This window comes from Idiotropiscis lumnitzeri, chromosome 1, assembly GCF_059441095.1.
Source record: "Idiotropiscis lumnitzeri isolate Australia: NSW breed Sydney's pygmy pipehorse chromosome 1, RoL_Ilum_1.0, whole genome shotgun sequence".
NCBI classification, from domain to species: Eukaryota; Metazoa; Chordata; class Actinopteri; order Syngnathiformes; family Syngnathidae; genus Idiotropiscis; species Idiotropiscis lumnitzeri.
The window spans coordinates 9,398,332-9,410,218 of record NC_142391.1 but is presented as its reverse complement, the minus strand read 5'-3'; the positions used below and the strand labels follow the sequence as shown (position 1 = coordinate 9,410,218).

Below are 11,887 nucleotides of genomic sequence, written 5' to 3'. Positions count from 1 at the left end.
ATAATTATTACGTTGAAACATGGAACTTATCATATAAACCCATGATAACGTCTCAATTAAAAGCAGGATAATTTACCATGTGAAAATTATCAAGTAAATCATTACATTACAAATTTTACGTGTAATCACTACTTAAATAAAAGTCACATCCCTCCCTTAGGCAACACAGAAAATTTAACCAAATGGAGATAAGATTATATTGATTTATGATATTATTTTAGATGTAGAATTTAATGATCTGTTTAATAACGTTTTAGCCGATTTGAACAGAGTTGGTTAGCATCCTGAGAAACTGTTAAAGACAAAAGTACATAACTTTGTAAAAATATGACAAACATTTTATTTTTATTTTATGTTATTTATTTATGTTTTTCACATCATGTATGAATAAAACATGTCCCATCTGTCTTCTTCCGTTATACACTGTATGTAGTGTAAATTGTGTACGGTTTGAGGTGACGACGACGACTGTACTTTCCATCGTAGAACTACCCTTCCCGTGATGCAACAGCGGGCTGTCCTCCGCTGACCCTGTGACTGAAAATAATCTGATCAGCTGACCTGATTTGGCGACGAAATAACGTAGCTAGTGAAATCTCTTAGGGAGGGGACTCAAGAACAAAAACAATGACACGACTCGGACAGATTTGACAAAACAGGTACACTTTTTCAAGACTTTTTAAGCGAGGTCGTTAGGACTCCCCCCTCTCCGCTTGATAGTGTCCGCGGTTATCCGAGCTCTTTGACATCGACTGACTGCAGTTTTGTTGTTGTTTTGAAGTGTATGTCGCTAGCTGCTCATTTGTTGGCTGCTGCTGTGAGGATCGCTTGCACAAAAAACGACGAGGTTGATTTAGACAAAGCTTCAATACGCACCTAACCGCTAGCTTGAAGCAAGGCGTTTCTTGTTTGGATGCCAGAGAATTATCTGTCGTTTTAACCGGCGAGCTATTTTTATGATTAAGGGCCAGTCTGGTAGCTAGCTTGTTGTTAGCATTATTTGCACAATCATCATTCACAGGGAATAGTTCGTTTTCTTGGTTTGCTAACGGCTTCGGAAGCACCTTTCTATATTTTATTCACGTTTATTGTAATTTAATGTGTATGCTTTGCGCTTAGTGATAACCTATTAGGTAGAAGCATTCTAACTGCTTGGTGCAAGTCAGGTGTTTTTTTTTTGTCTCACTAGTAATAAATTATTTCACTTGCAGAATTTCAATCGAACTATTTGCTTGAAATGCACAACGGTTAAAATAACTTGTTTTATTGTTTAAAAAAAATACATTAACCTTATCATAATGCAGCTAATTTAAGTTGACTTAGTATTTTATAGTAATTTAGCCAGTATTATTTGTAACACGTTGTACTTTAGAAGTGCTGTTGGAAATTGCTGGTGCCACTGTTAAAGCTTTTCCAAAAGGCAGCCAGTCAGCTGTATTTTTAAGGTGACAGAAACGATGAGTGGGCATGGCTCATCATCTTCAGAAAAGGGAGTCAATACAAGTCTAACATGTCAAGAGAGTTACGTCTGTGGTGGTTCTGAGGAGGCCGCCTTTGAGTGTGAAGAGTGCAGGACCTTGCAGTGTGTTCGTTGTGATCTCGAGCTTCACAGTCAGGAGCGCCTCCAAAACCACGAGCGCCTCCAGATAAGCCCGGGCCACGTCCCCTACTGCGACAACTGCAAAGGGGGGGACAATGGAAAGCGCAGCAGGTCGGTGGTCCGCTGCCAAAACTGCAAAGTGAACCTGTGCCAAGAGTGTCAAAAGCGCACTCACAGTGGAGGGAACAAGAAGAAACACCAGCTCGCATCGTATCTTCTGCCACCAAAGCACGTGGAGCTCAAGTCTGTCCAAGCTTCTGTTCAGCCTGCCGTCCAAATCGCTGATGAGAAAAAGTCACTGAGGGCAAAACTCCTGGAAAATGTGTCCAGTTTCCTCCTTGTTGATGAAAATGAGGAAATGCAGGTAAGCTGTGCAGAAGTAGTGCATTATAGAGGTTCATCAATGTCTTATTCGTTTGATTTTAATTTTCTCAGATAAAAGATGACGCTGCATTTGTGAAGAAGCTGAACTGCGGCGCCAGCCAGCTCTTAAAAGTGGTGTCCATCTTTGGTAACACCGGAGAGGGAAAATCCCACACCCTCAACCACACCTTTTTTATGGGCAGGGAGGTGTTCAAGACTTCTCCCACACAGGAGTCCTGCACAGTTGGTGTGTGGGCGGCCTTCGACCCCTTCCATAATGTGGTGGTCATCGATACAGAGGGGCTGCTTGGGAACAGTTCCAAACAGGGCCAGAGGACCCGTCTCTTGCTCAAGGTGCTGGCCATCTCTGACCTGATCATCTACCGCACCCACGCAGACCGCCTCCACGATGACCTCTTCAAATTTCTTGGGGATGCCTCGAAGGCCTACTTGAAGCATTTCACAAAGGAACTGAAGGCCACCACGGCTCGCTGCGGCCTGGATGTTCCTCTCTCCACTTTGGGGCCCGCCGTGATCATCTTCCATGAAACTGTCCACACTAAGCTTCTTGGTACAGGTAAGAATTCTGGTAGCTCAACTTATATTCTGAATAACAGGGATGGGGAACCTTTTGTTCCTATGATGGGACTGTTCCATTCTTTTCTCTTTTTAGTCCACTGAGGGTAATACTAAATCGAATTTGGGCTATTGCCTTCAACCTGGAGTATGTTACTTTTTTTTTTTGGTGGTCGACTGGTTAGCGCGATGGCCTCACAGTGCAGAGGCGCAGGGTTTGATTCAGGCTCGGCCTTCCTTTCCCAGATTTTGCATGTTCTCCCTGGGTTTTATCAAGGTACTCCGGTTTACTCCCAAAGTCCAAAAACATGCTTGGCAGGTTGATTGGACACTCTGGATTGTCCCTCGGTATGAGTCTGAGCGCGGAAGGTTGTTTGTCTATGTGTGCCCTGCGATTGGCTGGCAACCAGTTCAGGGTGTACCCCACCTACTGCTCAAAGACAGCTGGGATAGGTTCCACCACCCCCGCGATCCCCATGAAGAGAAGCGGTTCAGATAATGGATGGATTTTAAGGTATTTTTTGGTATTTTGTCTTTTACATTTCGTGTCAAACACCTATATTCTTTTGTTGATGAATGAACACGAGATTTGGACTTTGTAATTAATGTATGATTATTTTCAGCTCCAGGAATGCTAAATAGATTTAGTTAGCTTTTTACATATAGCAGACAAGGGGGCACACTGCATCATTACCGCTGTCATATTTGGTGTGATGTCCAGTGAGCCAGTGCGAGAAGAACATAGATGGTTGACACGAAATGTAAAAGATAAAATACTGAAAAAAATACAGTAAGATGTTAGATAAGCTGGTAAGCTTAATCAGCAAGAAAAAATAATCAATTTGTTTAATAAAGCCAATGCCAAATAGCATTGTCTTACAGCCATGCCGCATGTGCAAACTTGAATAGCCGCTGTAGAGCTTGCATTTTAATATTGCAACATATTGTTTACCTTATAAAGTGCCTCTTGGTGTAATGCCTACTACTTTGGAGACAGGGAAAGGAACAATTAGTAGATAGAAATTCTGGTCAATTGTGTTGTTTACACAACGAGCACAGTTTTATTAGATTTCAATTACCTTGAAATGATCTTTTGTTTTAGATAAAACACACGAATCAGTTGACCGGCTGCTGCTGGAGCGTTTTAAGAAGGTATCCCGTTTCCCGGAGGCCTTCAGTTCTGTTCAGTACTTGGGCACACAGACTCTGACTCCGCCCACTGACTTCTGCGGCCTGCAAAATAAACTGGAGCAGCTCCTGGATAACAACGCCACGCGTTCTCCACGCACCCCTGTGGTCATCTTCAAAGCCCTGCTGGTAGGGTTGCATACATGCTATTAAAGAGTTGAACTTCATATGTTAAACCAGTTTACAAACATCTATGTTATGCTAATGTTATTTAAAAGTAGCATCTTTGAGCTGTTTTGTAGAATTTCTGTTTGGTTTCCTTGTAGGCGTTAAGCGAGCGCTTCAGTGGGGAAATTGGAGATGAGCTGGTAGCTCACAGTTGCTTCTTCCCTGATGAGTACTTCACTTGCTCCAGCTTGTGCCTCAGTTGTGGGTCAGTGTCTGTTAAATTCCCCCCTATGCCTCTTTCAGTCTCGCACTGTTGATGCTTGCTTAACGTTCCCACCCACCGATGTCATCACAGATCTGGTTGCAAGAACAGTATGAACCACCTCGGAGAAGGAGTCTGCCACGAGGCAAAGCATCGTTGTCGCTATTCTGTTCAGCATGATAATCGCATTTACACCTGTAAGGTGAGCACAGTGGATTGCATTTTTTCCTCACTGTTACACGACCCACAAAATTTGGACAAAACTATAAGGACACAAAGCCATCGCACACAATAATTGAGAAATATAGAGTTGTAAGCTTGTAACTATCAATTTCAAAACATCTTGTTAAAATGAAGACATGATTTTGGCTGGGGTGTAGCAAGACTTTTTTCCATACTGGGTTCATACGTGAATCACACCTAAACTAAGGTCATAATTACAGTAAATTTGTATGAACACTATTTCTATAACATAAATATGAACCAATCAGCTAGAACGCAAACATAATTAAGCGTGCTCTCTTTTGCCATGTGATAACATGCGTCTATGCCACTGCGCAAACTAGTCCCTTGCACACAATTTGGAATTTCAAAACGTAGCATGCCTGGACTGGAAAACACAAATAAGCCCATGTATAGTGTAAGTCACTGTATTTCACTAATTCAAGGTCAAGAAGTAAAATGACTGTTGCCTCCCCCCAGGCTTGTTATGAAGGAGGCAAAGAAGTGATTGTCATCCCGAAGACCTCTGCCTCCTCAGACTCTCCTTGGATGGGCCTCGCCAAATATGCCTGGTCAGGGTGAGTAGGGGGTGGGGGGGTTGGTGCTTGCAGGGTCAGTCATAAATGAGCTTTGTCAGGGCTATTGTTACCCTGCACGAACTTGTGTTTCAGTGACCTTAATCCAGTTCACCCACAAGCATGAACCAGTGGAGCGTTTGCTCCCTCCACCCGTTAGGGGCAGTCGACCTCTCAACCCGTATGTTAAAAGTCACATTTATAACCGATTGTGCATGTTTTTTTTGTATTCATGTTCAGGTATGTTATTGAGTGCCCCAACTGTGGCGTGATCTATCGGAGCCGTCAGTATTGGTACGGCAACCAGGACCCAGTAGATACAGTAGTCCGCACCGAGATCCAGCATGTTTGGCCAGGGGTAAGAGGAACATGTTCCAGCCTAATTATTGTATACCCTCAAACAGTAGCCTTCACTTAATCAAATTCAAATAAACATCGTAATGTAGGGGATTTGGGGAAAAAAAACATCTTTGCTTCATTTCAGTTGGTCCGTAGGCTTTATTTGTAATATATTTATCTGTACATATCTTACATATTTATTTTTATAAATAAAATTGTATTGTATTGTATTTTTATACTGTTTAGATAAGTTTACTGCTTCAGAAGTGTAGTCCACATTTTTACATATTATTGTTACACGAAACATGAAAAGTTGAAGTGATCATAAAGCCACATACAGTATTTGTTTGCATTATTGCTGTAATCTGATTGCCTTTATTTTAACAGAAGACGAACCTTTAAGACCAAAATATTTAAGTATAATAAATCTGTTTTTGTTTATTATAATACAGATTAATTGTTTTGCTTGTTTTTTGTTAAAAGTACAAGGGAAGATGACCTTGGGGGGAAAAAAATCGCAATTTTGAAGAATAAAATGGCAATTATGGTATATTATTTTTCAAAATCATTTGGCCATAAAAGCTTGCCATCAAATCCAGGAGTTAGCTAGTTCCTAAGGAGCTGAGATTGTATTTACCATACCAAGGTTTCGCATCGAGTAGTACAGTTTGGTTTAGTACTCGACCCCCCCACAACCCTGATTGTCGGTATGAAGCCAGGAATCAAATAGCTGCACGAGATCCATAAATAGTGGGACATGATGACAGCAGGACGGTGATATATTTCCCTGTTGAATTCAAAAAGCCAAAAAACTTTATCTGAATGTTGTCTCCAAACAGGGATTTTCAACAAACCAACCATACAATTAATGAAACAAAGGACAAAAAATATGCATGAGAACATAGCTGTACAACAAATGCAGACTTGAATAGATATCAGCAGAGACTTTGCCCAGGCATGTCTCTCACTGTATATGTGACATGTAGCAACTTAAGCAAGCACATATCAGTTCCATCTTTAACTGTGTTACATTATTTGATAGATACAAAAAAAGCAGCTCCATATTCTATTCCCTTTGTAAAAGAACAAACAATCCTCCATCACCTGATCATCAAACCACAGCGTTACACCATTCGCTTACAGCAATATCGGTACAAATGAAGTCTTCCTCGTTAATAGACACCTTGCTTCCCATTGATTCTCTGCGCTTGAGTAAAAGACACTCAGCTAATATCTGAGTAAATATGATTTTGAGTGAAGCTTCAGTTGAAGACAAAACTACCGTTTTCATTTTGTAGTAATAATTGAATGCCTGTGTTGTGCAGTCGGAAGGCTTTTTAAAGGACAACAGCAATGCAGCACAGCGTCTTTTGGACGGAGTGAACTTGGTGGCCCAGTCTGTGTCGGAGCTCAGTGTCAAGCCTGCCAAGGCCGTCACCTCCTGGCTGACAGACCAGATCGCCCCCACCTACTGGAAACCCAATTCCCTTATCTTGGTGAGCGACCCATGATATCCCCTCCCCATGCCACACGACGCCAGCAGCCTTAGTCAACACTTTGTGTCCCAAGGGATGTTTATGTGGTGTTCCTTGCTTGTTACACAATCTTTATGTGTGCTCACAAGATAAAGTGTGGACATTACGTCTCCTGCCCCCACCCCCCCTTCCCCCTCGATTACAAAACAGGTCTTGGTCAATAACAGCGGCTTGTTTGTTTCTCCCATAAGCTGTGCCATAAGTGTCAAGCAGTCTTTCTGGAGAACGACACCAAGCATCACTGCCGTGCCTGTGGGGAGGGTTTTTGTGACGGCTGCTCTTCCAAAGCTGCCCCCGTCCCCGAACGTGGCTGGGGTCTCGGCCCTGTTAGAGTGTGCGATGTGTGCTTTGAGCAGAGGGCCTTACACGCAGGTATAACCGCACTCATTAGTCTCACATGTCCTCACTCTCACTTCACTGTGTTCCTAGGACAGTTAAGTGCCCTTCAGTCAGCATTTTTGTCGTCATACAGCTCTCGAGGAAGAGGAGGAGGAAGGTGGAACACTTGCCAGGAAGGTTGGCGAGGCGGTGACCAACACCATAGGGGTCGTAGTCACCGCTATTGACATCCCACTTGGTGAGTGTTGCCCAAAGCAAAACCTGGAGACGATTGTTGTGTAACAGGAGTGAGTGACCCTGTAAACATTGCCGTATGAATGCATTGCCCTCTGGTGGCAGAGGCGTATCGTCTTTACACTCCAGTAGGTGGGATCCTTTTTCAGCGTGCGTCATTGCTCAAATATGACCAGCCTGCAAATCTGCACTGATAAGAAATTTAATATGTCATTATTCCTAAATTGTGATAGAGAGATGATATTTAACATGCTTTGTCAGTTGAAATGTCCCAAATGTCAACACTTTTAATATCCAAATGGTCCCTAAAGTAATTAATTGACGCACTCTGAATAATATCTTTGAATATTTTATGGTGGCTGCATGGCATCAGTGCTCAAGCGCTGCCATTTAACATTCCGCGCTGTCATTAATTGCGCCGTCTTATTGTAATCGAGAGATTCAGCAGATGCTCAATTGTTGAGTTAATTTAATTTTAAGGGGTCTCGTTTCAAGTTCATTCCCGCTGTATAGAATTTAAATGTCACTCATAGTCTAATCATCACCCAGCCAACTGATTATGCAACAACTTTATGTAGTTTATTGCATTTGAGGTGTTATGAATTTCCTATAAGAAACATCCTGCAGCAGTAAATAATGTCATGTTGCGCCTGTACACTCACCAGCTATTTTCTTTTACAATCTAAATCTTGAAAGCATCGTATCGGTGCTGGTCTAGACCAGTGCAACTCAAAATCATCGTATTAGAACATCTTAAAACGTGATTGAGTGATTATTATCTTTAAGATATTTTTAATGCAGCTTTTGCATAGATTGTGCATTTTTACCTTTCCGCAAGTGCCATATACACTGCATTGTGAATGGTTATCAAGAAAAAAATGGTGGACCCCCCCCCCCCAAAAAAAAACCCTGTCTTGATACCCGCCCCTGCAATATAATTTTGCTGTTCGATTTGGCCCATAAAGTGGACCCAAGTGATAATAATCCAAAGTAAGTTTGATAGAATCACCTAAAAGTAGAGCTTTACATAGTAAGAAACGTCCTTTATAATATTTGCTGTTGTGGTAGGTGTAAATCAACAGGCCTCCAGTTTCATACCTGAAAGCCAATCCATCTTCTTAACTCAACTCAATACTCTGTTGCACTTTGTCTGGAACGACAGAATGAGGACCTCAAATGAGACAGGAAATAACACGGAGTCAAGTATTTCAGTGTGACACTCTGCTTCTGGTGTTCTGCCATTCCCCTCGGAGTGAGCCAGCTGTCACAGATGCTACAGTGAATGTGCGAAAAAGCCGACACCATATGGAGATCATGGCAGTGGGACGCTTTCAATAAACAGTCAAACAAACAGTAATGATAATGTATGACGAACACTCCACCCCAATAAACTCAAGAAGAGAGCACACAACAGGAAACAACAGAAATTTATCATTAATAAAGGCACACTTCATACCTCCCCATAATTTGAATTCTTCTCTTTGGGCATTCATATGCTTTGTTTGAAGAAGGCCCTTTTCTGTTCCAGCATGACCGTACCCCTGTTCCCAAAGTGAATCCATAAAGTAGAGCCAAACAATCGATGAAATTCAAATCGACATTGCAGTGTAATTTTCAAAATGCAAAGAAAATGCACAGATGTTTTTAGCATTGCTGTTAATCACTGATTTAAGTTTCCACCACACTTGTTTGTTTGATTTTTCTAGTTTAGTTTATTTTTTTCTTGGAAGTTGTCATAGTGAACGCTTGATAAGTCAAAGTGTCTCGTAAGTTAACCACTCCAAGTGGAGTTGATAACAAAAGATGTATTTAATATAAAATCATAGTTCATTTGCCCTTATTTTAGTGTAAGCCTAAATTAAGACCAAGGCATTTATCTATCGTAAGAGCTGATCTTCGAGGCCCCAAACATACATACAGGTAAAATTTTCAGATTTACCGGAGAGTGTAGATTATGAGCCAAGCCAATATAAGTGTGCTCTGCATGAATAGACACGCATTCCCTTGGACACCCTCCGACATCTTGTAGTAGTCCTCCCCAAAGGTTGACATGTTGTTGTTGAAACTGTGCTGTAATTGTTACTTTTTTACTTTATGTTTCTGTAATGGGCAGCTGTATTAATCATGCCAGGACTGTCTATGTCAGGGATGGACGGGCAACTTAAATGCTAGAGAGGATCACAATTTTTCATCAGTGCTACTGGCGGGCACCTGACTAGATGTTAAATATGGACAAAATATGTGCATACGTGCAAAATATGTGCTCTTGATATATTTAATTTTCAATATTTTTAATGCCTGTATAAAGGATCCCCTATCCACTCAACAACGAAGTGTTTGAAGTAAACAAAATGTCGTACTGTAATTTTCCCGCCAGTTCAAAGGGCTCTCTTGCATAAAAAATACCATTCAAGGATGGCACAAAACTTCTTATTAAGAAACCAACATGACGGGCACAATGCATTTTCTACATATTTTCCCCAAAAATAACTAAAAATGTTAACATTGTTGAGGTTCTGCGCTTATTTAGTTGATTGCAAAGCTATCATTTTATTGTGTGAATGGCAAAACACAGGTTAATTGTACCTTCCGCTATCTACTTGAAGAACTTTGAATTTTACTGCCTGTCACCATAGGTCGCTGGCATAAATTGATGAGGAAAAAAAGTATATCTATATTTTTTTGTGTAGTATATTTTGTGAAAATGAAATATGGGGAAAATTGTCAAATTTGATGATTTCTCATGTCACATTTCACAAAGCATGATAATGTGCCACAACTCAGTTGAGAATCACTGCACATGGCCCCAGGGCTGGGCACAACGCAATAAATGTTCATTTTTAGACATGTTGTTCTTATTGTAGATTGAGTGCTTTTTTATTGCAACAGTTCCTCTGAGATGACTCGTTTTTCGAACTGCATGGCTGTCTGGATCAAATCCTCTCGTGTGCCGTATATTGCCCAATGTCTTTTAGTTGCACACCCCTGCATTAATATCAATATTCTGTGCTCCTTGAAGGCCTGGTGAAAGACGCCGCCCGTCCTGCCTACTGGGTGCCCGACCAGGACATTCTCTCTTGCCACATCTGCAGACGCGAATTCACTGCCAAGCTGTCCAAGCACCACTGCCGCGCCTGTGGCCAAGGAGTGTGCGACGACTGCTCCCCGGAGCGTCGAGCGGTGCCGTCGCGCGGCTGGGACCACCCGGTGCGCGTGTGCACCGGCTGCAACCAAAAAGCCGGAGAACTTTAACAGAGACGATCTTCCTTTACGCAGAATACTTGGATGGAACCGCTCGCTTATTCATACCTCTGCTTCTCCAGCGGTTCTGTCTTGTATCTGTGGAGAGGATGTGCTTAGCTATACTGTACATAGAGGACACTTACCAAATTTGGAAAAGTGAGCGTCCATGTGGCCTTTGTAGAGCAGCCAGAATCTGTGAGTTACTTGACAGAGTGTAATCTGCATTTGCACTCTTGATTATTCAACGTGTATATTTGAACTCATGTCCTCTTTTGTATGATAGATGGTTGATGAGCTATTTTTCTACTGTGAGAAAATATTTAAAAAAAAAAATGTATCATTTAAAAAAAATACCAGCTAGTTGAGAGTGTTATTAGATTCCAGCCATTCTTATGTCAAGGAGCATTTTTTTCTTTAATGTATACGTAATGGCCAAGAGACGTTTTATATGCGTGCAGGTTACATTGCATGCCGTGTTGCAAATTTTTAGTTTTTGCACTATGCCTTTTTTCAGCTGTTATAGGCTGTTGCTTTCCATGGCCAAAATAACAGATGTCCAAGTTTTGGATAGGTCTGCCGTGCCAAATCATTCAGGTTACTGTGTCCGTGCTGGTATATTTATATTTTACCAAGTCAGTTGTGGGTGTATGATGACATAGAACTGTTAGCGCCTTGAAATGTATTTATGTTTGAGAAGTGATGTTAAAAAAAAGGAAAAACAGCAGTCTGATGTGCATGCGTATGTATGAAAGCCTTATGGTATTTTACTTTGTGAGTGTGTGAATATGTTGTTTTGGCTGTGGTAGCTCTCTTCATCTCTTACCAGACAGTGTATGTTTGAAAAACTTCACATGCTAATTTGGATTTTTAAAATTATTGACGGATGCTTTTTTTTTTTAACTAATTCTACCATTTGTATTTCTCATGCCCTGACTATGTCCATCACATCTGTTTTTATGCTTTTGTTTTTTTTTTCGTTTTTAACTGTCATTGGAAATATATAGCAGTATTTTCCCCCACTTGACATTTACTGTAAACCATTTCATACCTTGTAGACGTCACGTGTCATTATTCACCCTAATACGTAATGTCATGGAAGATTAACGCCTTAAAAAGGCTTGCGTTTATTTTAAATTTCAATGAATAAAAAAAAAAACAGCTACATATAGACATTAGGAGGCAAAGAAAATATGATACTGATGAACGTGTATCATGCAAATCTTTACCTCTTAAGTTTTCTGGTCTGAGAAGACTGAATGTGTGACTCAAAATAGATTTGACAAAATGTATCGCACTCCCACAT

General features: G+C 41.2%; 1 protein-coding gene across 1 annotated transcript; it reads left to right on the top strand.

Annotated features, from left to right (window-relative positions):
* Window positions 1-556: 556 nt before the first annotated feature.
* Window positions 557-11,638, top strand: LOC148343099 (zinc finger FYVE domain-containing protein 1-like). The gene is made up of 11 exons (XM_088315417.1): window positions 557-1,964; window positions 2,036-2,540; window positions 3,642-3,856; window positions 3,994-4,100; window positions 4,191-4,299; window positions 4,800-4,897; window positions 5,135-5,252; window positions 6,559-6,729; window positions 6,960-7,140; window positions 7,241-7,345; window positions 10,361-11,638. The coding sequence occupies exons 1-11, from the start codon at window positions 1,458-1,460 to the stop codon at window positions 10,591-10,593; spliced, it is 2,349 nt and encodes a 782-aa protein (XP_088171543.1). The 5' UTR covers window positions 557-1,457; the 3' UTR covers window positions 10,594-11,638.
* The last annotated feature ends 249 nt before the right edge of the window (window positions 11,639-11,887 follow it).

Excerpts from the sequence above, each read along its gene's own strand:
- LOC148343099 (XM_088315417.1), top strand. The coding sequence starts at position 1,458 with ATGAGTGGGCATGGCTCATCATCTTCAGAAAAGGGAGTCAATACAAGT. Across the intron at positions 6,730-6,959 it reads AACCCAATTCCCTTATCTTG|CTGTGCCATAAGTGTCAAGC; the intron begins GTGAGCGACCCA and ends TTCTCCCATAAG. Across the intron at positions 7,141-7,240 it reads GCAGAGGGCCTTACACGCAG|CTCTCGAGGAAGAGGAGGAG; the intron begins GTATAACCGCAC and ends GTCGTCATACAG.